At 37.2% G+C, this 27,486-nt stretch overlaps 1 protein-coding gene across 1 annotated transcript in view; it reads right to left on the bottom strand.

Annotated features, from left to right (window-relative positions):
* LOC123322612 (probable G-protein coupled receptor B0563.6) overlaps positions 1 to 27,486 on the bottom strand; it is a 68,627-nt gene that overhangs the window by 7,641 nt on the left and 33,500 nt on the right. Inside the window, exon 2 of the mRNA XM_044910567.1 lies at positions 13,646 to 13,982. Coding sequence (XP_044766502.1) covers positions 13,646 to 13,895 — 250 coding nt within the window. The 5' untranslated portion in view covers positions 13,896 to 13,982. The remainder of the gene's footprint in view (positions 1 to 13,645; positions 13,983 to 27,486) is intronic.

Below are 27,486 nucleotides of genomic sequence, written 5' to 3'. Positions count from 1 at the left end.
AAGCCCCTAAATGGTCGACTCTGTGAAAATTGATTCTCCATAAAAGAGGGTCCGTGCACAACAAGTGAAGAGCAAAAAAAGGGACACAGTCCCATCGATTCCCCCAACTAACTTTCAGCTCAACTATCTACGTCAGGACAGTCATAAACGTTTTATGCGAGCGAAAAGATGACGAGAAAGTCTGAAAAGTTGGAGGTGATTGAAATGCAGTTTTTTCCCCTGTCAAATTGCCTCCTTTCGGCGTTTCTCATCTGGATTAGTCTACGAACCGTGGCGTTTTCTGTACACGCCAAGAGCAGATTTCAGAGAGCCGTAGGAACCCTTTGGGATTACCTTTACAATTTTTTTTCGGTCGATTTTTTTCATAGTCATGTAGATCGTTTTCCTCGTAGATCTGAAAGTTTCGGAATGAGTTGCAGGGCTCGTTGAGGACTCCGAACGAATAAAAAAGCGTAATTGAGTTTTCCACGGTCCTCAAACGGAAATTTTCAGGTCCGAACTATGGCAATTCCCATCAAGTTCTAAAAACACTGAGTCATAAAACTATACATAATATGAAGCACTAAGTAGATTAAATGGAATGAAGAGTGATCAGGGGAAGGTGCTTGGAAGTTTTTATTTATTCCGAGGAAAGTATGGACTGTATCGAAATTTTGCAAGAGACTTTTTTCTTCAAAATTGAATGGGAAACTATCCCACGAAAACAATTTTTGAAGGAAAATCATAACATTTGACTCTACTCCTAAGAATCTAGAGGGGGTAATGATACACTGCGCAAAAAAATTAACGCACATTCTGAAAATCTCAATTTTAATGAAAGTTAACTCTACATTGACTTTATAACTTATTTTTTATGTTCTCTCGGCAAGGTTTTGAACGAAACAAGACACATTAAATGGAAGAAAAATTCAGGATTTCACCGAATCTTATGTGAAAGAAGAGAAATGAACAAATTCTGAAATGCTGATAAGTGATTTAATACTTGGTATTTCCACCCCCTGCTCGGCAACGACCGTTCATACTCAAATGAGTGATCTTAAAATGTTCTGATCTAATCCTTCCCAGATTTCTCCGAGTTGGATTCCTAAGTCATTGAGAGTAGCTGGATGATTTTCTGAACTTCTCAGCCTTCTATTGAGGTTGTCCCAAACCTGCTCAATCGGATTGAGATCTGCACTTCTTGCTGGCCATTTCATTCGAGAGACTTCAACCTCTTCAAGGTACCTACTCCTGAACGATGCGCGCATGATGGGGTCTGGCATTATCGTCCATAAAAATGAAATTTTCACCAATGTATGGAGCAAATGGCACTACTTGCTCTTCAAGAATGTTCCTTATATTCTTATCAGCATTCATAGCTCCATTATCAACGACCACTAGGTCTGTGCGAGCAGTAAAAGATATTCCACCCCATACCATAATCGATCCTCCCCCGAAACCAGTAGTATTCAGGAAATTGCACTGAGCATATCTTTCATGTGGATGTCTGTATACAAGGGAACGTCGATCACAATGGTAGAGGCAAAATCTAGACTCATCTGTGAAGAGAACTCTTTCCCAATCGGCCTCTTCCCAATGGATATGCTCTCTCGCAAAATCCAAACGCGCCCTTCGATGGGCTGGGGTAAGAGCTGGGCCTCTTGCCGCGACACGAGGCCTTAAATCATATTCTCTGAGGAGATTTCTTTTTGTCTGAGTGCTGATTTGCACCTCATGAGTTTGCTCAAGATGAATTTGAAGGAGGCGAGGGGTTGCAAACCGTTGCCTCAACGAAGAAACTCTCAAGTAACGTTCTTGAATGGCAGTTGTTACTTGTGGTCTACCCTGTCCTGGTCTTCGGACATTCATACCTGTCTCCCTGAATCGCTGCAACATTCTGGACACACTTGTATGGGAAACTCCAAACCTTTCTGCAATTCTTGTGTATGTCCACCCATCTTCTCGCAAAACTACCGCTTGGGCACATTCCTCTTGGGTCAAATTGCGTGTTTCGCGTTGCATAGCGATCGAGTGTAGAAAATCAAACGAAAGAAAAACTATTGATCACTAGAATTGATCGAGAACAACTGATTTTAGAATGGAGCCAATACATTCAAAATCTGATAACATCATCTTCTTTATTCCTGCATGGAATAAACATCTGTGTTGAAGAAAACCGTTGAAAGTGGACAACATATGCATGCACAATTCTGATAAAAATAATTATCATTGAGAACACCTTCAGTTGTAGAATAAATTTGAGATTTCCATAATGTGCGTTAATTTTTTTGCGCAATGTAGTTTTCGGAACATTCTGAGCAATTTGGGACAGAAACAAATCAGACTACCTAATAATGGTAATTTCTGGAATGGACAAGTACAGGCAGCTCTTGGAACGGTCTGAACTTATGTAAAGCAGTAAAATGAAAAATATACCACGTATAAAACATCGAAGAACAAACAGAAGTAAGTTTATCTCGTTTTATTTCCGTTCATATTCCATAACGATGCAGCAGCCGCTTTTAAATTGTCCATCATCGTGGTCGGATGAAACGAGGTGAAAGCTTGTGGAAACATTTCACGAAAACACTAATACTCTTCAGAGATAATTGAAAAAATAAACCAAGCCTCCAAACTCCAAGCTCTCATGATGGACGGCATTTCAACAACCGTGTTATAGGAAATTAGGGTCACTCAGAGGTCTGGGGGTGGATATTTAGATTGCGTTGACGTGCAGTTTCCTACAGCAGATACGTTTAATTGTTTCGCTCGGAGAATATTTCCAGGACACAAAGGGAAACGCGTCCTTTTTAGCGAGGAATGAATGAGCGAAACGGTTGAAAAAAATCTGCTATTTATTTTTTGTGAAATGAAAATTTATGCTCATTGTTGTGGCTTTGCAGAGAAAACTGAGAAAGACCTGCATGAACGTTATACTGAAATTGATTTTGTCGAAAATTGATAAACCTAATGGAGAAGTAGAGGTAGCTTTAGTTTCTTTATTGCTGAATGATAATAATGAATGAAAAATGAGTTCGGTAAATGTGTGATCGGAGTTTTTTTTAGGCAAACTCGAATAAAGGGTACATAAGCACGTAGTTTGTGGAAACAAATGGCGGCTAGACACATATGCGGGAAGTTAGCAGACGGGAAAACATTCAACGTACCTGAAAGTTTGAACACGTTCGTTATTTTCAACAGAGGACAGATTTAACGATGGCGATTATAAGAAAGGGATTATAGACGCCCTGAAGTACGTGGTCTACATGAGGAATGTTTGGAACAATGTCAACATGAACATTACAGGAGGATCCTTTGTTACTTTCTATTTTTATGGGATACAGCCCTCTAAAAAAGGCACCTGAAAAGCAATTTCATTTGTGTCAATTTTCTGGTTTCCAAGGAAAACTTTAAAAATTGCTCTTCAGGTGCTATCTCTGAGGAGATGTATCCAAATAGAGGGTGATCGAAACAAATTATATGAAAGACCCACTCTACTTTTTGACAACGAATCATCCCTCAAATTTTCTAGCAACTTATCATTTACACCCTTCAAGTGTTTCAAAATCACCACCTCAATCTGAAGACAGCTGTTTACAAAGCAGTGGTTCTCCCAACGTCATCTAAGACAAATAATGCACATCAAATGGTTTCACAAGTTTCAAATTCAGAAGTCTTGCAGCGCGCGAGTAGTATAACAATTGAGACTCAAGTAACGAGGGCCCAACTCAGATGGAGCGGCCACATTCTGAGGATGCAAGACACAAGATTTCCCAAAATAGCTCTGTACGGCGAATTCACAGAGGGAGCTCGGAAACCAGGAGGCCAGTATAAGCGGTTCAAGGATATACTGCATCAATCTCTGAAATCAGTTGATGCCAATCATAACTGGGAACAACTAGCTTCAGACAGATCATAGTGGAGGTTTTTGGCCCACAGTTATAATGGAGACTCGAGAAGAATACAGAGGCGGCCAGATTTGGTTGGTGACTATCCATGCCCAGAGTGTGGAAGGATCTGTAGGTCACGGTTGGGTCTCCCAGTCACAGGAGGGCACACAGTCGCAAGTAGCCCTAAGAAATTATAAGTTGATCACACCGACAGTTTTGTTTTTGGGTCTGTTTGTAGATTTATTCCCGGTAACGGGATAGAGCAATGAATGAATGACACCCTTTATAATAATAAGATAGATTTCAGGAGAGAAGGAGAATACAAGCACTTATTTGCAAAAACAAAGAATATCCAAGAATCTTAGCCGCTCATTAGTCTATTCTGTACACTTCACGTTGGTTTTACATTAGTCTCATCAACGACTGGTATCTAAGCACTTTGTAACAGTAAAGAAGTTTCTTCCTGTCTGTTGATTCATGTTGGTGAAACTCTATGGCTTCCAAATTCATCCCCGGATAGTAGATTGTAGGTTTTAGGGAAATTGCATTGTACTGCAACCTTGAGATCTATCGTGCATTCCATTTTCAGAATTTCAATGAACTCCAGTAACTGGGATGGTTTCAAGGAGGTTATTTCCTGGCTCGTCCAAACCTTTAATAATGTTGGCTGTCAATGACGAGACACCAGGTAACAGATTTTCTTCCTGCTCTCCACAGAATCTGCAGAAACTGTCAGTTTTGCTAGATCCATTCATATAAGGTGTTTCCTGTGGCAATGCACTCTGAGCAATCCAGTAAGAATGTGTAGCATACTCTTGCTATGATCCAGATACTTTGCAGCAGTGTTGAAGTTCGAAAACAATTCATTGAAATGATGCAAACTCGAAAGATTCTGCCAGATTGTTTCTCTCTCGGTTTTTTCCTTCTCCTAATGTACTCTTTCTTGTGGGTACGTTTTCCTATGTTCACATTGAAAATAATTACAGTTCTCAAGAATTTGACGTTGTTTCCAGCTAACAAGTGATGTTTTTCAAGGTCTGAATCAGTCACTTCACTTGTTATCAATTCTAACCTCATATACCATCATCATCATCATCATCATTGCTGTATCCCATTACCGAGAATAAATCTACAAAAAGAGTAAAAAGACTCAATAACGAAACTATCGGTGCGATCAAACTTATAATTTCTTAGGGCTACTTGCGACTGTGTGCCCTCCTGTGATTGAAGAGACCCAACCGTAACCTACAGATCCTTCCACACTCCAGGCATGGATAGTCAGCAACCAGATCTGGCCGCCGCTGTATTCTTCTCGAGTTTCCATTATAACTGTAGACCAAAGACCTCCACTGTGATCTGTCTAACGCTATTTGTTCCCAGTTATGATTGGCATTAACTGATTTTAGGGATTGATGCAGTGAATCCTTGAACCGCTTATACAGGCCTCTTGGTTTCCGAGCTCCCTCTGTGAATTCACCTTACAGAGCTATTTTGGGGAGTCTTATGTCTTGCATCCTCAGAATGAGGCCCCTCCATCTGAGTCGGGCTCCCGTTATTTGGCTCTCAATTGTTATACAACTCGCGCGTTGCCAGACTTCTGCATTTGAAACCTTGTGGAACCATCTGATGTGTATTATCAGTCTTAGATGACGTTTTTGCGTTTGTTCAAGCTGTTTAATGTGTCGCCTGTTGGGCGTCCAGCTTTCTATTCCGCAAAGAAGCGTTGGGAGGACCACAACTTTGTAAACAGCTGTCTTGGTATTCAGATTGGGGTCGTGATTTTGAAACACTCTGTCCTTTAGCTTTCAGAATGTCCACCTAAAACAGAGCAAACTTTCTACGTTTGGCGATTCATAGCTTGATACTTTCGAAATAGGAACTATCCAAAAAGGTTGTTAGATAACCAAGGCTCGTGCTTTCGTTTCTACATTAAACGAGGATTTTCCTTCGAACCTGAAAATACTCTTTTTCCCATTCTGAAAATGAAGTTCGGTCGGAAACTCACTTCACAGAGGTACCAACTTCAGACCGTTTCAAAAGTGCATCAGTTCATGAGAGGGCCAGGCACACTCCCGATCGTAACACGAAGACAATAATCAATTTGAAAGTGCACCCATTTAAACTTCGCAGAAAGTTCTCCGGAATATGCTGCTGGAGGACTCGGGGATAAATTAGATGGGGATGATTGGAGTCGCAGAAAAGTTCTCGCTGGGGAAACACGGCAATTTCAGCCACCTGTCCGACAAACAGGATTCTCGAAAACAAGTAATTAAACTATTCCGTGCTGATTCGTTTCGTTCGTTCGAAGGTCGTCCTGGAATTTGGATGATCTTGGAGAATGAAGGGTATAGAGGAAGATGTTTATGTTGAAAATCTTTCTATTATTCGCCACCTTGCTAAGACTAGAATTTTATTATGGTTTTTATTCGAATATACAGGGTGTTCCTAAATTGAACGTACAAACGAAAAATGGAGATTCCCTAAGTGAGTTTAAGAAAAAAAGTCTCATAAACATGGGGTCGCAAACGTTTCGTTTTCGAGATACAGAGTGTTGAAGTTTGAATTTTTTTCAAGTTTTTTTCTCATAGTATCTACACTTCACAAGATATTCAACTGAAATTTGGCATAGATATTACATTCTACAGTTCTCACCACGTGACATGGCAATTTCGATAGAAGATCAACAGGGTGATATTTTTCTGGAACACTGCCACCTGTTCTTCTGCAGAACTTTTTTTTGGTGAGCAACTGTTAATTTGAAAAAATGTAAAAAGAAGCTTTGTTTTTATACTAAACTTTTCGGTCTCTTGTAGTTTTGTCGCATCTACCACAGATTACAAACTGGCCTTCCTATCATAGTTACGAGAATTTCGAGAGAATCGTTCAAAATTTTTTTCTCGAAATCGTTGGTAAATACAACAAAACTACAAGGGACCGAAAAGTTTAGTATAAGAAAAAAGCTTCTTTTTACATTTTTGCAAATTAACAGTTGCTCACCAAAAAAAAGTGCTGCAGAAGAACAGGTGGCAGTGTTCCAGAAGAAATATCACCCTGTAGATCTTCTATCGAAATTGCCATGTCACGTGGTGAGAACTCTAGAATGTAATATCTATGCCAAATTTCAGTTGAATATCTTGTGAAGTGTAGATACTATGAGAAAAAAACTTGAAAAAATTCAAACTTCAACACTCTGTATCTCGAAAACGAAACATTTGCGACCCCATGTTTATGGGACTTTTTTTTCTTAAACTCACTTAAGGAATCTCCCCTTTTCGTTTGTACGTTCAATTTAGGAACACCCTGTATATTGTCCATCACAAGTCATCACTTTTCTGGAAGGTTTTTCTAACGTACGAAGATGTATTGATATCTAGTTGGCCTAGACCAGTTCCATGCTTAAAAAAAATATTGCGTTACCATAGCAACGAACAATAACTCATTAGATGTGTCAGTGTGAAGTTTGAGGTCAAAAAAGTAAACCAGACTTACGCAATGAATTAAAACGAAGAAGATCCACCGAAATTGTGAAAATCGAAAAATTGGAGTGCCGAGCCATCATCAAGTACCTGTATTTGAAAGGGTTAAAAGGTAAAAGCAGATTTACGAAGTATGCTTACTACCCTTGGTAATCAATTTCAAAAGAGGTAAATTATTCATTGAAGATCATGACGGATTTTATCGTAGAATTGGGCTAAAACGGATATATGAAGCACTGAATATTTCATACGAACGCGTTCATCATATAGTTCACGTCAATTTGGACATAAGAAAAATTGCTGCAAAATGGATCCTCAAATGTTTGAATGATGACCAAAAGCGTGCAAGGGTAGCATCGCGTTTGATCTGTGCTCGATTTTAATACGATGTAGACTTCTTAAACCAAATGGATGAGACTTATTAACATTTCTACGATCCAGAAACAAAGCAACAATCGATGGAATGGCGACACTCCGGTTCTCCAAGACCTAAGAAGTTTCGTGTCCAAAAATCTGCTGGAAAAGTTCTTACTTCAGTATTTTGAGATTGCTATGATTGATTACTATTCGACATTACTGACAACTCTACGGGAAAAAATTGAAGAGAAAAGACGCGAAAAGCTATCCAAATATGTTTTGTTTTTGCAGGACAACGCCCCTGCACACAAATCTCATGTTGCCATGCAAAAAATTCGTGATTTAGGGTTTGAATTACTAGAACACCCCCCTTATTCACCAGATTTGGCTCTATCCGACTATCATCTCTTTCCTCAACTGGAAAAAAGTTTAAAAGGTCGTAAATTTTCTTCCAACGAGGAGGTAATAAAAGCTTTGGAGTTCTGGTTTGCAGAGCAAGAAGATACATCAGTTTTTGTAGTCCAAGATGCCCTTCAATATGAAATATTTCAGCTTATTATGTGAACAGTTTCATCTCTTACAATCCACTGCACTCACAGAGAGAAAGGGTTTTTTATTGGGGTTTTTCCCTAAGCTGATACCCGATTACTCTAACCTTTGCTAAATCTGCATCTTATGTACATGCTATAATTATTGTTTGATGTTGAATATTATAATGCTCTATATCAAAAGAATATATATTTTTAAAAATTGTAGCATTGACTCAAGATCACCGGATTTGGAAAGTATACACTCTTCGAGTTCAGCTCTAGAAGAACAAAAACTCATACATTTCAATAAATCTTTTTTTGGCATCTAGCAATCATTTCAAATGCAGATTCTTCAAATGCTCTGATTCGGAACATTTCCTATGGTCTGGAGAAAGTAATAAACTGGCTGAAAGAGTATTTGGCAGAGTGGAAAATATTTCAGTGATATAGGATCATAAATAAAAGGAATTGCTCCCCATTAGATGGGGTTCAGAAGTATGATGGTTTCTGAACATTGGGATAGTATATGGCCGCGATATCCTAGACAAATTATTGAATCATTTGCCAGAGATTATTTTGCACCATTTCCGTCATAGATTATTTTGAAGTTACCTGTTATTGGTAGCAGTTTTTGACATGTTGCAAATATTGCATAACTTTTGAATCATCTAATGTGGAATGGAAAAAATGAATTGCTGGTCCTCTAACTGAAGTCCCCAATGAAGTGAATTAAAAACAAAGGAATTGAATCTGTGGTTCAAGTGAAAAAAAAAAACTGTTTTTAATAAGTACCAACTATTTTCGTAAGCATTTCAGGAATACAATTACATCCTTCCAATTTCGGTGGAAGTACATTATACACGGTGTATAAGCTCGAAACTGTGGGTCCACATGAGCGGAATAGATAATGGTGGATATAACCGTGACTGCAATATCAAATCTCTGGACTCTCTTCTACGATGTTTGTCGGGAGAACCTGACCTATCCCAGTTTTATCGATCAGATTAACCACCTGCAACATGTGCTCTCACGTTGCCCACGCAATTTACTCGGGATCACTCTGAATTACAAAAATCACAAAAAATTACGAGCAGTCCGAAATCCTTCTCAGATTTGTCCTCTCTGCGTTTGTTACAGGGATATGAGTCCGAAAAAAAGCAGAAAGCTTAGGTTACAGCTACACCTTATACTTTATGTAAAGGGATAATTGCATTGCAGCAATAGGTACGAGGATGTATCTAGTTAGCCTAGACCAGTTCCATGCATAAAAAAAATATTGCGTTACCATAGCAACGAACAATAACACATTAGAAGTGTCAGTGTGAAGTCGAAAAGTAAACCAGAGTTACGCAATGAATTAAAAGAATGAAGATGTCAGCCGAAATTGTGAAAATCGAAAAATTGGATTATCGAGCCATCATCAAGTACCAGTATCTAAAAGGGTTAAGAGGTAAGCAGATTTACGAAGGTATGCTTGATACCCTTGGTGATCAATGTCCTTCGTATGCCACGGTGAAAAATTGGACTGCAAGCTTCAAACGTAAATTTTTCATTGAAGATGATGTCAGATCGGGAAGGCCAGTTTCTGTGTCAGTCCCCGAAAATATCGATGCAGTTCATGACATGATTTCATCAGAACGTCGAATTGGGCTAAAACGGATATCTGAAGCACTGAATATTTCATACGAACGCGTTCATCATATAGTTCACGTCAATTTGGACATGAGAAAAATTGCTGCAAAATGGATCCCCAAATATTTGAATGTTGACCAAAAGCCTGCAAGGATAGAAGCATCGAGTTCGATCTAAGCTCGATTTGAAAACGATGTAGACTTCTTAAACCGAATTGTTACTATGGATGAGATTTGGGTACATTTCTACGATCTAGAAACAAAGCAATAATCGATGGAATGGCGACACTCTGGATCTCCAAGACCTTAGAAGTTTCGTGTCCAAAAATCTGCTGGAAATGTTCTTGCTTCAGTTTTTTGGGATTGCCATGGAGTAATCACGATTGATTTTTTGAATAAGGGTAGAACAATAACCGGAGATTACTATTCGACATTACTGACCACTCTACCGAAAAAATTGTAGAGAGAAGACGGGGAAAGCTATCCAAAGGTGTTTTATTTTTGCAGGACAACGTTCCTGCACACGAATCTCATGATGCCATGCAAAAATTCGTGATTTAGGGTTTGAATTACGAGAAAACCCCCCCTTTTTCACCAGATTTGACTCCATCTGACTATCTTCTCTTTCCTCAACTGAAAAAAAGTTCAAAAGGTCGTAAATTTTCTTCCAATGAGAAGGTAATAAAAGCTGTAGAGGTCTGGTTTGCAGAGCAAGAAGAAACATTTTTTTTGAAAGGTCTAGAGACGTTGCAGGTTAGCTGTAATAAATGTATCCAATTAAGAGGAGAATGTGTTGAGTAATAAAATATTTTCACATTGAAATTTCGTTTTGTTCTATAGTAGACTAAGAAATTTTCAATATATCCTCATAAATGTTTGCGTTTCCCGCACCAATCAATCTCCTCACTAATGAAACCATTAAACCACTTTTGATTGGGTAGTTGGAGCTTTATAAAAAACGAGAAAAGTTCAATGAAAATCTGACATCCGGGTTTATTGCTCTTTTAATTGCAGGCGTTTTACAGACTATTGGACTACATTTCAACGTCTATGGAATCGGTTATTAAGCAGCTTCATTAATGTATCAATTATCTCGATTGCTCAACCCCGTTTGGTTATGTTCCGAGGAGTTCAGATTCGGAATTTAGCGATCAACTAATTATGCTGTTTTCGTCATTACTCACAGGAAAAAATATAGAGAAAGGTTTTTCGAAAATTTCAGAAACATTATCATCGTGTGATTTTGTACTAGCTTCTACTCGCTTCACAAATCTGTATATGGAACACTCATAATTACACTAGTCGGATTTTACTATACAGGGTTAGTTTTTGACTCGTACAAGTATTCTAACTGTAGATTCTTGAGGTCAGAAGAAACACTTTTCTCCTCTACCATTTCCTCCAAATTGGCTCGGTTCAAAAGATACAGGATGTAGAAAAATCCTAAAAATATATATTTTTAGTTCTATCACAGACAGCACATTATGAAAACTTAAAATGGTTCCCCACATGGTACAGGAAAAAAGTGTTTTTTGGTTACCTCAAGAATCTACTGTTGAAATATTTGTGCGAGTCAATGTCTGCTGATTTTCAATGCGTAATCTTTAAAATACATCTGAAAAATATATTGCGGGTTATTTTGGAATTCAGAGCCCTTAAAATTTAAAATACATCACGAAAAAATAAATTCATAATTCTCTTCTAGAACCTTGGATTATTAGGTACATTTTTCAGCACTTTTTTCGATGATAAACACTCCTGCATTGAAGACTCAATTCAAATTTCCGTCGTAAACCGGGAAAATTGAATCCAGTAAAATCCAGACTCGCTAAAATCAATCAATCACACTTTATATTTTGAATGAACCTACCCCCAAATAATGAGTCATAACAGGCCGAACGGCTCTCCAACGAATATACGTATGTTTTGGAATCAAAGCCTCGCATAAAGCTAATGGAAACTTCAGGGTTATAATTTTGGCTATATTTTTTTTCCTCGTGGGAAGTGAAAATGGCGAATGGTTGGGGTTGGATAATCCCCACCTTCAAAATACTCAATCAGACAACAGAGTGAGTGAAAAATAACGCACAAAATTCATATCTTGACGAAAATGCTCGAAAAGGTCAATTTTTTTTTAATTATGATCTTTGTGTTTGTACAACTGGTGAATTCTCCATGCACCCACTACAAGGGTGCATGAACTCCCAATAAAAGTAATCGTAGATTGAAAGGTGATACATATTCTGAAAGAGCAACTCTTCTAGTGATAAATCTGAGAATTTCATCCATCTCCGTGCAACCGATCGGTCTTAACGAATTTTTAACTGAACCCATCTTTTTCAGGATTTTTGATGGTCAGTTTTCGAGTCGTTTATTTTCCAATAAAAGTAACCGTAGATAGAAATATGATACATATTCTGAAGGAGCAACTCTTCTAGTAACAAAACTGAGAATTTCATCAATCTCGGCGCAACCGTTCGATCTTGACGAATTTTTAACTGAACCCATCTTTTTCAGGATTTTTCGAAGGTCAGCTTTCGAGTCGTTTATCTCTCAATAAAAGTAACCGTAGATGGAAATGTGATACATATTCTGAAAGAGCAACTCTTCTATTAATAAATCTGATAATTTCATCCATCTTGGTATAACCGTTCGGTCTTGACGAATTTTTAACTGAACCCATCTTTTTCAGGATTTTTGATGGTCAGTTTTCGAGTCGTTTATCTCTCAATAAAAGTAACCGTAGATAAAAATGTGATACATATTCTGAAAGAGCAACTCTTCTAGTTATAAATCTGAGAATTTCATCCATCTCGGCGCAAGCGTTCGGTCTTGACGAATTTTTAACTGAACCCATCTTTTTCAGGATTTTTCGAAGGTCAGCTTGCGAGTACTTTATCTCTCAATAAAAGTAACCGTAGATGAAAATGTGATTCATATTCTGAAAAAGCAGCTCTCGTAGTAATAAATCTGAGAATTTCATCCATCTCGACGCAACCGTTCGGTCTTGACGAATTTTTAACTGAACCCATCTTTTTCAGGATTTTTCGAAGGTCAGCTGGCGACCTCTTTATCTCTCAATAAAATTAACCGTAGATGGAAATGTGATACATATTCTGAAAGAGCAACTCTTCTATTAATAAATCTGAAAATTTCATCCATCTCGGTACAACCGTTCGGTCTTGACGAATTTTTAACTGAACCCAGTTTTTTCAGGATTTTTCGAAGGTCGGCTTGCGAGTCGTTTATCTCTTAATAAAAGTATACGTAGATGGTAATGTGATATATATTCTGAAAGAGCAACTCTTCTAGTAATAAATCCAAGAATTTCTAACATCTCGGCGCAACCGTTCAGTTTTGACGAATTTTCAACTGAACCCATCTTTTTCAGGATTTTTTGTAGGTTAATTTTCGAGTCGTTTATCTCTCAATTGAAGTGACCGTAGATGGAAATGTGATACATATTCTGAAAGAGCAACTCTTCTAGTAATAAATCTGAGATTTTCATCCATCTTGGCGCAACTGTTCGATCTTGACGAATTTTTAACCGAACCCATCTTTTTCAGGATTTTTCGAAGGTCAGTTTTCTGACGTTTTCACAAGCGTTTTAACCACACATTTTCGTACTATACAGAGTGGAATGTGTCAAATTTCCATGCTAGAATAAAAGCGGATGGAGTATAGTTGTCGAGTTACACATAAGACTCTTCTCATCTGACATTTCACTACCGAATTGTCCTTCGACGCTGTGTCCACTTAAGGCGATACAAAAATAGACTCACCCCTCATGTAAATGTAGGCTGTGCCCCGCATGTTCCTCCTGGTGAGCACAATGAGATTGAATATGTTCCCGATGATGCCGAGCAAACAGATCGAGGGTAGTGCGACGCCATAGCAGTACCTCCGCAGGACGTCGGTCCGGGGGTCCTCCGGGTACAGTAAATAGGCGGTGTTGTTTCCTTCCGCCGGCGATGCCACGGTGGAGTTCGGACACGGAGTCATCACGTTCGGGGTCTGGCTGGCGTACAGCATCCTGCTTTCGCTCTCGTACGGGCTCTCAGGAAATCACCGCTGCCGAAGCTGCCATATCGGGGGTTCGGTTAGTTTGGGCCCGGGGATCTGCGAGACAATGAGGAGATGGTCTTATTAATGATACGGGGGTCATTAGCTGTTGTTGGGGTTGCGGAGGTTGAAGTCATTAATCTTCGTGCTGGGCGAATTGTTTTATTGGGAAATTAGTTTGGCGTAACTTTTGGTTCGGTACGGCCGGGAAGTTGGGGGTGAAATTTTGGTATAGAATTACCTCCTAAGAGAGTTGACTAGTTTATTAATGAGAGCGTTTAATGATCGGAATGTTCAAACAACAGATTGTTTCTATATCTATAATTTCACTGCTCCATTGTTGACTGTTTGTTAATCAGTCAAAGAAACATATACAAATTGAGACTTTGGTACAAATATTTTAACAGTATATTCTTGAGGTCAAAAGAAACACTTTTTTTTCATACCATTTTTTCCGATTCGGTCCTGATAAAAAGATATAGCCATTTAAAGTTCTCATAATGAGCCGTGCCACCCCTGGAGAATAACTAGCTAAATCTGTGACAATACATATCTGTGGACCTTTCAAAAAGAGTTAAATTCGATCAAAGTACCCAATTTGCCGAATATCACAGATATTTTTTATTTGTGAATAAGTCGAAAACGAAGCATTATACGAGAAAATACACTGCGCAATAAAATTAACGCACATTATCTCAAATTTATTCTACAACTGAAGGTGTTCTCAATAATTATTATTTTTATCAGAATTATGCATGCATATGTTATCCACTTTCAACGGTTTTCTTCAATACAGATGTTTTTTCCCAGCAGGAATAAAAAAAAGATGATATTATCAGATTTTGAATGTATTGGCTCCATTCTAAAATCAGTTGTTCTCGATCAATTCTAGTGATCAATAGTTTTTCTTTCGTTTGATTTTCTACACTCGATCGCTATGCAACGCGAAACACGCAATTTAACCCAAAAAGAATGTGCCCTAGCGGTAGTTTTGCGAGAAGAAGGGTGGACATACACAAGAATTGCAGAAAGGTTTGGAGTTTCCCATACAAGTGTGTCCAGAATGTTGCAGCGATTCAGGGAGACAGGTATGAATGTCCGAAGACCAGGACAGGGTAGACCACGGGTAACAACTGCCATTTAAGAACGTTACTTGAGAGTTTCTTCGTTGAGACAACGGTTTGCAACCGCTCGCCTCCTTCAAATTCAGCTTGAGCAAACTCATGAGGTGCAAATTAGCACTCAGACAATAAGAAATCGCCTCAGAGAATATGATTTAAGGCCTCGTGTCGGGGCAAGAGGCCCAGCTCTTACCCCAGCCCATCCATTGGGAAGAGGCCGATTGGGAAAGAGTTCTCTTCACAGATGACTCTAGATTCTGCCTCTACCATTGTGATCGACGTTCCCATGTATACAGACGTCCACATGAAAGATATGCTCAGTACAATTTCCTGAATACTACTGGTTTCGGGGGAGGATCGATTATGGTATGGGATGGAATATCTTTGACTGCTCGCACAGACCTAGTGGTCGTTGATAATGGAGCTATGAATGCTGATATAAGGAACATTCTTGAACAGCATGTACTGCCATTTGCCCCATACATTGGTGAAAATTTCATTTTTATGGACGATAATGCCAGACCCCATCGTGCGCGCATCGTCCAGGAGTACCTTGAAGAGGTTGAAGTCTCTCGAATGGAATGGCCAGCAAGAAGTCCAGATCTAAATCCGATTGAGCAGGTTTAGGACAACCCCAATAGAAGGCTGAGAAGTTCAGAACATCATCCAGCTACTCTTAATGACTTAGGAATCCAACTCGGAGAAATCTGGGAAGGATTAGTTCAGAACATTTTAAGATCACTCATTTTGAGTATGAACCGTCGTTGCTGAGCTGTAATTAACGCAAGGGGTGGAAATACCAAGTATTAAATCACTTATCAGCATTTCAGTATTTTGAAAATTGTTCCTTTCTCTTCTTTCACTTAAGATGTGTCTTGTTTCGTTAAAAACCTTCCCGAGAGAACATAAAAAATAAGTTATAAAGTCAATGTAGACTTAACTTTCATTAAAATTGAGATTTTCAGAATGTGCGTTAATTTTTTTGCGCAGTGTTTATACACTGCGCAAAAAATATAATATAAATATATAATATAAAATACTTTCATTTTACAAAACGTCCAAATATTCATTAGGTAGCGTCCAACTTGTTTCAAGAGTTGGGTTCTTTGAATTTTTGGTATTTTTAGGTTACGTAATGGTCATAATGAGAAAACTGAAAGACGTGGGTGAAATCTTGTACTCGAAAATCTATATACCGAAATTCATTTCATTAGATAAAACCGTTTGTGAGCTAGAACTAAAAGTAACATTTTTTATGGTTTTTCAACAATCTGTACTTTTCAAACCAAGCCGATTCAGAAGAAATGATAAGGGAAAAAAGTGTTTCTTTTGACCTCAAGAATCTACTGTTGAATTATTTGTTCGAATCAAAGACTCACCCTGTATACTGTATACCAATAGGAAATAAACAAACTCTTAGTGAAATTTGTATGTGTTTTGGGTACATTAAACTGTGTTTTTTATTCATCTTTAGTCTTTTACTTCATCATGTGAAAACTTCTTGATGAATTCAGAAAAATTGCTCGGCAAGTTTCCTAAAACACTATAATCGAATTTGAAAGTATTTATGGAAACAATTTCCCAATAGTTACCCAAAATCTTAAAGATCCGTCTCGAAATTCGGTTAGAGATAAAATACACCCTTCGAAAATTTAAAAGCTTGTGACGTAGAAGGCCTTTACTAGAGTTTAGTAATTAGTTAATTTCTAGGAATTTGTTAATTCGACAGTCGTGGAAGCGGTTAAGAAGACATAGAATTCTATATCCACAGATTACAAAAAATGATTTCTGTAATCTGTGTCTATACCATAGATTAAGGTCTATATACCTTCTTGAAAACCGATGACATTTTCTGTCAAACTTAATATTTTGTTAAGTCTACGGTGATCAATTATTTTCAATTCATATCTAATTTTTACGTTCAAAAGCATAGACATAGAGACATGGACTGAGCAATGTCAGCATGAAAATGTCTTTTTTTAAGAAAGAGAGAAATGATCGTCGGGAATTCACCTGTCTCTTTTTTGTTCACATAGAGGTGAGTGTGGACCAATCAAAATTCTAGAAAAAGACAACTGCATTCCCGACGTGCGTTTCTCTCTGTCACTTTTTTTGACCGTATTTCATGCATAGATATAAAGAGAAGGCACAGTCCATGTCTATATGTCTATGTTCAAAAGAGGAAAAACAGGTTAGCAATGAATACCACACTGTTTTTTTCCACCCTCTACTTTAATAAATCTATTTCAGAGTGCGAGAGGATGAAGTGAAAAAAATTATGAAAACATCTGATAATATTCGTTTTTCCTAAAAATCACATGTATAACAGTTGTTCCAAATAATTTCCACTCAGAAATTTTCCCAGGAAGAATATTTATAGATTAAACTTTTGCCTCTTATCACGATTAACCCTATATTATAGTATGTATTTATTCGTATCGAAATTAATAATATTTCGGAATAGTGTGAAACGTAGTTCGGATGAATTATAGCCAGATATTTCGGGGTAGATTAGGGGGTAAATTACAGTATTGCAATTTTATTGGAACTGCGGTAGCATATTCGTATGAATTACGGCTGAATTGGATATAATCCTGTCTAGAATTAGACGGATATATCGAAATGCTGGAGCTGTTTCCCAGTTACGTTCAATAAATCATCCCATTGAATCAATTAAGCAATTCATGCTGATTAAATTATCGCTCAAAGCTGACAAAGACTTGATAGATTTGATTTTCTATTTTTTTTTTTGCGGCTATTCTACTTTCAGATGTATAAAAATATTCAGACATCAACTCAAGCAATGACTTGCAGGGAGAATAAGATAAATGGCGTTGTCTAACTCCGAAACTCGAACAAATATTTACTCTTATTTGACAGAACTCGAAACAAGGTTATTTCCGCCTGATCGTAAATCAGCACTGACATGAGTGTTCCTCCCTTGAATTTTTGGTACACTTCCAGATGTACAAACTCCTTTCATTCCATTTATCAAACAAGAGTTACATATTTCACGTTTCACTATTTGACTTAGCCAGTCGAAACTATGGGTGGAAAAATATTGTATTTTCTCTACTAACAAGAAGAGTTATCAGTATTTAACCATGAGGTTTTCATGAATGAAGTGAAGGTTAATATCTGGAACATTGTAAGTACATAAGATACTCAGAAATATGTGTTTCTCCAACAAAATTCCGAGAAACGAAATTTCTAGCGCATTCGCCAATTTGGAACTCAAACAATCCTATATGGGGCCATATCATCCATCTCCCGGTGAAAGTTCCATGGTCTTTCGTGAAGGAAAATAGATCTTCTGCAAGATGGAGATCAGGATGATCCATTTAATGAATAGTTCGATCTAATCTCAAGCGAGAAACTTTTTCTCGACGTATTCCAAATCGAACTGGGAGACCCTTCGGAAGGTTATAAAATGGATTTAGGCCTTTACTGACGATAAAATCTTTATGAGGGTATTAAGGCCCAGTTAACTGATTTTTTCAAGAAAAGTCTGGAGTTATGGTATGAGAAAGATTACCTTCTTTTATCAGTGTGTTATCATATGCTATCTATTATTTTATCGTTTTGTTTATATTCGTTCAGAGATGAAAGTAGGAAGGACAATTAAAAGTTGTTCCTGAAATTCTTTCACCTTATCTTGCCGAATTATTCTGATTAAATTCGAATAAAATGATAGTTCTCTCAATGATAGACTCCCATTAAAAGTGATAGAGAAACATATACAAAGAGACTATTGAAATATGCGAAGTGGTAATGCTTGGTGTTTCTTTTCAATATCAGTATACAAATAATAGATTTTTTACTATAAGACAAATTATTCAACATTTTATAGCTTTGTAAACGTTAACAATCGAGTAATGTTCGAAATGTGTGCTAAAACTGTGTATTAGGCCACTCAAAATACTTTTTTAATGGAAAAGAGAATTTATGGTTTCTCAGTTATATGAGTTTGGTTACTATCATTTGCTCTGTCACTTTTTCCATTCATAAAATTTCAGCATTCTAACCTTAAACGAAAGGATCTTCCGAAATAGATTGGGTAATCTCAAAAGTTTTCATTCTCCCTACCATATGCGCGCCTGAAAAATTCAGCAGTGAATCCCTGTCATTTCTTGAACCTTGATATATTTTGCGTTCAACGAATCGAAAGAATCAAACTAAGATTCATTTGCATAATCCAACCCTGAACGTACGATGTAACGTGAGTTTCATGGATCGGTGAAATTGAGGAGAAAACTTTCGTGGCGTTTTATGCAGGAATATAATAGAAAATTCATGAATTCTTCCTCAAAGTTTCTGTTTTGAGCAACGCGAACTGAATATTACGTTGCGAGGCTTGGAATGCAGGAGGCATTGGGGATTTTGTAAGGGTGATGTACCTTGAAGGTAAATATGTAAAAATTTTGGGAAGAATGAATTTAATTCACATATTATTGAAGCATATCTGTTCTTAAAAGGAAAGTTTAGGTTCTGTTATGTATTTATCAGAGGAAATATACAGGTTCATGAGAATTTACTTTTTGAGGGCCATTTCAAGTTAATTCAACGACAATAAACGAGTTCAAGAACGTTTCCATTATATTAATGGTTTCATCCATAGACTCATAATTCATTCATTATTAGATATGGTTTCATCACAGAACACCTCAACTTGTTCTGTGATGACACCACGGTCTAATAATAAATAAATGATTATTCTATGGATGAAACACGAAAAAACTCCTGAATAATGTCAAAACTCACCTTGAAAATTCAATATAAATTTACGTTTATATCTCTTGGATTTGAGAGCCTTGGACATTCCAAGGATTGTATAATTGTGAATCAACCGAAAGGCACAAAAAAATTTAAACAAAATATCTTTCCATTGAAAAATTTTTTCTAATTTTCTAATATTTACAAGATTGGCAAACGTTCCTGAACTCGTCCATTGAAACTATGTTACAGTTAGTCACGTTGGCCAGTGTGTTTTCCCATTAGCTTGTCAAATCCAATAACAGCTGTCAGAAAATTCGACAAGATGGAACGAAATTCTACTTCTGACATATAATCTCATATTTCTCATCCCTCGTAAATACGTTAATGCATTCAACGTTGTGTATGGACAGGCGAACGGAATTCCAAATTATTTCGTTGGTATTCCACCAGAGAATTAGACTTGGCGAATTGAAACTACTCGTATATTGGAGTGTCTTAAAGGATTTATATATTTTCGTTTCGCGAAAGGGGCAACTATAATCTGACGCTCTATCTGAAATGAACTGGCGGAAGTAAACATAGAAATACTTTTTCAAAGGGGGAGATTTCTCAAGGAAATAAGCCGAGAATTGAAAATGTGCAAAGCTGCTTACTGAGTTTCCACTTTCCATTATAAAAATAATAGAGTAAAAGAGGAATGTACTGTTGGGATGAAAGATTTATGCTGGGGACTTCATTTGAAGACTATCCACTTCTATTTGAATTCCACTTTAATCCTTGAATCCTGCAACTATTTATAGCTTGCTGAACTGCAATGAAGTAGCGAATTGAATATGTTGAAAAGAGCTGTTTTATCGAGCTTGAAATTCCACTGTTTGACAGTTGAAAATAAGTGTTGCTTTCATTAAAACATCCTCATGTGTTCTCCATTTGGGAAGGCAGATATAAAATATTGAATACATGTTACCAATATTTCAAGGAATACAACACATGATCCTTCTGAAAATATTTTCAGTTCTTGCCTCAAGAATTTTGTGTTTATTTCCGATAAATTTAATTTGTAAGTTCTCATTTTTTCCTATTGATAATTTCACTATGAAAATTCAATGAACTGAAATTTATGATTCAGATATACTTCGTATATCAGCTTCATTAACCTGTGATTTCCAATTTGGTACTCAAGTAAGTAACTCCTATTTTGACAAGAATAAATAGGGACTCTTATGGTCATTTTGCACATTTTCCACTGTCAAGACTCTTGACAGTGGAAAATGTGCAAAATGGCGAATGCGCAAAGGAAATGAGTTACCTATATCTGAAAAAGTCGCTGTTTCTTGACATCTGTGAGATCTAATATAGGAACTTCTGAAGTTTATAGCTTATTATTATATCAATAAGGATACATGCTCCAGTGAGAAGGGTCAGTCCATGAAAAAGTGGAAGAATTCCAGATTGTTCAATTTATCAGGGTTTTGAATGCACATGTTGCTTCGAAAAAAATGCGAAGCATTGGGCAAGATTCATTTCATTCCTCATATAATGAAGGCGAAAGGAAAATCCACGAAAAATAAAAGACTTTACGTCCAGCAAACCGAAACAAGCCTGTTAGATATGAGAAATCGAACGTTGGAATCGTTCGGACCGTTTGTGATTGATTACTGTTTGTATAGACGAAACAATTCTGTTCAAGGAACACTGGGAGATAATTGGAATGTCCTCATGTGGCACGAAGAATAGAGTGGACGGCCTTTCGATTTCCTTCGTTCCAAACTACCCTATTTTCATTGAAGGGTAGTTACGATGAAGTCGATGAAGTGGCGAACATTCTTCTAGTCTAGTGGTTTTTCGACTGCTGGAATAAAGGGGACACGCAGTAGTTGCGAATATATGTGCAAGGTGTCCAAGCCTTAACACGTATTATACGTACAAATTAGTTACGTCCGTTTAAAATAAATGACTTTGACCCAAAGTTGCAGCTGATTCTGTTCATATCGAATTTCATGCAAACCTTGTTTTCAACTTTGACGAGCTGTGCCAGCCAAAAAAGAGGCACTGGACATAAGCTTCTTTTGATGATAGATTGGTTCTTTGCGAATACAAGAAACCAACTTTCAGTTATCAGTTTCAGTCAGAAGGTCTAAAATTTCTGATTTTCCATCAACCATAACTTGAAAACTAATCCTTTCAGCAAAATTCTGTTTGCATATTCGTAATCTACGTCCCCGATTCAGTGAATACTTACATTTTGGTGGAAATCTGAAAGTTCGAAAATTTTTCAAATTTTTCCATACATATGCATGGAAAAATTGCGATTTTTTGAAAAATATTTTTGGTCTCCGATCGAAACCAAATATATACTATACACTAATGCGAGGGCGTAGAACACGAATATGCAAACAGATATTTAAAAAAAAATTTCTTTTCCAAGTTATGGCTGATCGAAAATCGAAAATTTTGGAACTTCGCGGAAAAAATCATAAAATCTGAACTGTTCACAGCAGATGAATGAAATATGATTTTTTTCTATTTGCAATGGATTAATCTATCACCAAAAAATCAGCATAAGTCTAGTGCCTTTTTTCTGGCTGCTACAGCTCCTCAAATTCGACAAATTTTTTCGAAATTTTCCACTAAAAGTGATTTATTTCCCAGAATACTGATCCAACAAGAAATCTGATTGTATATTTGTGATCTACAATCTCGCATGAGCCGGTAAAATCACCCGGGTTGACATAGGTAATTGAATAATTTTTTTTGGACTAATTTTGTTGGTGGACAGCAGAAGAAATTCTTCCAAATCAAAATTTTTTTATTTTTCGAACGATATCAACTCGGGTTCTTATTTTGTCTGATTCGAGTTTGTAGATTACGAATATGTAATTAGATTTCTTGTAGGATCAGTACTTTGGGAAAAAAAATCCTTTTCAGTGGAAAATTTCGAATAAATTGATCAGCTTTGAGAAGCTGTAGCAGCCAGAAAAGAGGAACTGGACATAAGCTGATTTTTTTGGTGATAGATTGATTCTTTGCAACCAGAGAAAATCCACTTTCATTGATTTACCACGAACCGTAACTTGGAAACTAATCCTTTCAGCTAAATTCCGTCTGCATATTCGTAACCTACGTCCTTGATTTGGTACATACTTCAATTTTGGTGGAAATCGGAATGATCGAAAATTTTCCAAATTTTCCATGCATATATGTATGGAAAATTTGCGATTTTTTGAAAAAAATTTTTGTTTTCCGATCGAAACCAAATTTATACTGTATACTAATTCGAGGGTGTAGAACACGAATATACAAACAGATATTTAAAAAAAAAAAAATTTTCAAATTATAGTCGATGGAGAATCGGAAATTTTGGACCTTCGCGTAAAAATCATAAAATCTACACTGTTCGCGGTAGAAAGTCGTAACAAATATCAATATTCATTGACTCTTCTTATCAGTGGTACAAATAACTAATGTATACAAGCTCAATATCGGCAGTAAAAGCCTCACTTGTCATTCCTATTCAAAAAAAAAAAACTGAAACCTATTTGTTAGAAATACGTATATCGAGTCCTCTGATTCTGCTCAGAATAATAATTATTCCCCAAACAACAATTGTTGGTACTTATAGTGCTCATTTCGATAGACGCGTAAGAATTTGCGATTTTAAAATAATATTTTACGAAAATTTCACTCGGACTGATTAACCCTGGTCATGCGATATTCAAACGTGAATTTAAAACCTTCAAATTCCTGATAACAGCTCGACAAGGTCGAGCAGCTTTCAATCTGACCTATTTTCCACCTGGAGATGCACTATAACGTGTTCAACACTCAAACTCGTAGTGCTATTCACCACCTTGTGATCGTGGCTTAATCGTTAGTGCCACGGAAGCGGCAAAATGTTTTTCGTCACGTGAACTTCATATCGAATGAATATAAACTCAATTATCTTCTACTGCATGCGATCCTTCATGCAATACGTTACTTGAGGAATGTATTCGGGACATTCAGGGCGTGAATAGAGACATGATATTTGATAGTTTCCTAAAGTTGTCTGATCGTTTGGTGATGTCATGTCATGCTACACCATGGGATCCTCAGTTAGGTAACAATAAAATTGACGTTCACTCAACCTATGAAAGATGCTCTTGTGGAAAACAATCATACGAGGATGTATTGATATCTAGTAAGCTTAGACCAGTTCCATGCATACAAAAAATAATGCGTTACTTTAGCAACATGTCAGTGTAGACTCTTGAAGTAAAGACAAACAATTTTTTCTTCACTATTTTCCCAAATCGGCAGGATTTCTTCGACAAAACACCAAAACTTACTTCTGGTACTCATAATTTTCGAAATTTTGAGATAATCCTATATGGTAAGCAACCTGTCTGTACGGCTCAAAATTACTTAACTCATCTCTTCCTCTAGCAACAATGAAACTGATTTTGGAGACAACCGGTTGTCTCTGATGATTATTTTATTTGTTTTTTGCCTAGCACGTGGCTGAATCCGAATCGGCATTCTTGATAGTTTTATTGGAATAGAAGATTAAGTCGTTTAGCCGATATAATCTAAGAATAAACGATAAACTGGCTCTGGTAGTGTAAAACCGAAATATTTTTAGCCATTCGACTCGATATCTCTGTCCACAAAAAATTCCTTTAATTATTTATTAATGGCTTGTCCAACAATTTTATTTGTGTATGATGAACAGGAAACAAAACATGTTCAACCGAGAAGTTTGTTCACTTTCTTCCAGATTGCAAGGTGTTATGGAATTTTTTATAAAAATATCATATTTTCTATGTTGAAATCTTGAAATTCAGTACCTTCGTGAGAAATTTTCAAACTCCCTCCCTATAGGCTCTAAGAGCTATTATATCAAATTTGAGGATTATTCTATTTACTACAAGTCATCTAGCCATTTAAGTAGGGGCATAGAAGCACTAATTGGTTAATTAGGAATGTTATGTCATAGATATGAGCTGTATGAGTATGAATGAGAAAATATTAATTTCAAATTCTCAAATAATCGGATGCTGTTCACGTCGATTTCAATAAGTTTCCCTAATAACTAATTAGAGGAGTGACATGACGCTTTCCAACGTCAAACGAAAAAAGGCATTAGTAGTGGAGCACGCGGAATTGAATACATCTCCCAAATACGATGACATCCCTGATTAATAGCAACAGCGGTAATATACACATCGATAAAATCTCTTCCGCTCCATCTCCCAGAATTGATGCCTCGGAAAAAACAACTCCTCGAGAGGATAATCACTCATGTGTAGATAGAAACTTTTTTGGACTGTTAGGAACGATGTTTCTTCAAGAACTTGGCGTCTCTGCCTATCTCCTACAGAGAGGAAATTTCAGTGGGAAATGCGGATTGAAAAAAATATTTAATGACTTCGTGCCACTGCCTCTGTAAGATAAACAAGTAAAAAGTTGGTGCAATCCATTTTCGTCGACGGCAAATTTCAAAAAGGAAGCTCCAGAAGATAAACACTTAATAATAGAGTAGAATTTTGTGACCGATGGAAAACTACATGAGCAAAAGAGATTCTAGTGTTGAAGGCCATTTGGAGATGAATAATGAAGCAGCTATTTTCTGGGATTCACTGGTCTCAGAGATGATTTCATTACGTAGATTCTAACGAAAAATCTTCTTCTCTTGCTCGGGAAGATCAAATCCAGTACGGTGTTCGGATAGAATGCAAAATAATACGTTTGGATTTCGTATTCTTGCAAACGCATTGAGCTAATTGTGAGCCTCAAGGAAGTCGAGCTCTTTATTATTTGCTGTAAAGGTTCACATTGTGTTCAATGTAAGTAATCTTGGAGAGTCAATATTAATTAGGGACTTAGTAGGGGAGTCGGAATGTTTACACTAGATCAGTTAGAAACGTTTTCTAATTAAGACATCTGAAGACGAAGGAAGTGAGTTAATGGAATTAGATTGCAGGACCTGATCAAACCCGTTTAGTGTGTAACAAGTCGATGCTTCCTGGGCCTGATTGAACTGTAAGGGTTCATTCGAAATGCTCGATAGTTTTCAGTTGAGATTTTAGTGATAGTTTGATTTCCATTCTCTGATCTTCACAATATATTCATCTCACTGATATTGCAACATATGATTTAATGGAAACAAGATTCACAAATTACTGAAACATTATTTCAGCAAAGCTAGACTGATGAGCAATTTGTTGAATTCTCCAAAGATAATATTTTTCCAACACTAAAAGCAAGTTCTCTCACTGGCCATCGAATAGTGGAACTAGGTGCAAGTTTTTGGATTCAACCACAACTTATCTCATTCAAAGAAATCTCAAGATTTCCTCTCGCAAGCTGCAGAGTTCTTCAAATTAAAGAATTTCAATATGACCTCTTCTTAGGGGAATATCTTTTTGCAAACATCGTACCAATGTACTTCTATAGAGTTAGTTAGTTATTCCAACATCAACATGATAATTATTTATTCATTTGTACTTTGCGCCTCCTAGTGAGAACAGGCCTCGTCCTTTGAATCCTTCATCGGAGAAAACGTGAAGATTCAACAAAGCAAGAGATGAGATATGACAATCCTTTATTAATAAGCTTCATCCACCCTGTCCATACATATTCACATCCAATTTAATCTCGCCGAGCCACACTGAGCCACAGGTACATTCAACTCATGTATGTTCCGGTTAAATCTGATTCGATAGCAGCGGAGAATTTACGAGAAAATCCCTGCTCCAGCCTTTAAACCAATATTTCCGTTGTCTGCGGAAAAGAGGAGCTTTAGAGCGGCGTTTAATATCGCCTGATGCGTGAAATTTTCATCGGGAAATGTCAGATGTGCGTTGATCCAGGTGACAGCAGGCTTGAGGGATGGATTTCAGCGACATGTGAAATTTTGAGTTTTCCGAACACGAGATGATTGATGCGGAAAGCGTTTTTCAGCGTTCGATTGACGTGAAAACCATTCGGATGTTATGCCCTGAAGCTGCTGTTTATTTTACTCATAGTAGCTACTTGAACATTTGTCTGTATCTAGTTAAATAATTCAAGGCGTCACTGGACGCAGATGTGGAACATAGCAGGCTAATCAGATCTTTTCTTACCACAGCGCCATAAACAGCTGACCCTCCAGCTCCAGAGCTCTGAAGAACTCTGGAAGCTGGATGATTTTCAAGGAGCCTAAGTCAACACTCCTGTTACAATTTTCTTGGCTGAAGCATTATTTGCTTTGGGTACAATGGTGAGACAATTTTTTAACCAGATGAGAAGGAGTTGCTGCACTTCTATTCCCCATTATATTCCCATTCTAATCATATGCTTACTGTCCTGAAAGAAAGCCAGTGAGGGGTGGACGGTGTATTCTATTTGATCACGAGCACTTTGTAAAGTTTATACCGGGTACAGTGAAACATTAACGGTTGTTCAATAAAATGCGCCAACCAGAACTGAGGAAATGGATACTGAGGATGACCTCGAAGTGAAATGACTTGCTATACGGTACCGGGATGTAATTAATTGTATTTCTCCAGAAATGAAAGAAACACAACCAGAGAGGATCTACTCGAGACTTTTATTCGCTACCCCAAGGGCTACGCTCCATGACTGATAGCGAAGAAAAGATCCATTTTGAGCGCAACTACGGGATCTCACTGACGACGAATGGTATCTCTTATTCTCTACCCCAAGGGCTTACGCACCATGACTGATAGAAAAGAAGAGATTTC

Source organism: Coccinella septempunctata, chromosome 1, assembly GCF_907165205.1.
Source record: "Coccinella septempunctata chromosome 1, icCocSept1.1, whole genome shotgun sequence".
Classification (NCBI taxonomy): Eukaryota; Metazoa; Arthropoda; class Insecta; order Coleoptera; family Coccinellidae; genus Coccinella; species Coccinella septempunctata.
The sequence above is the reverse complement of the archived record's forward strand: the minus strand, read 5'-3'. Positions and strand labels throughout refer to the sequence as shown.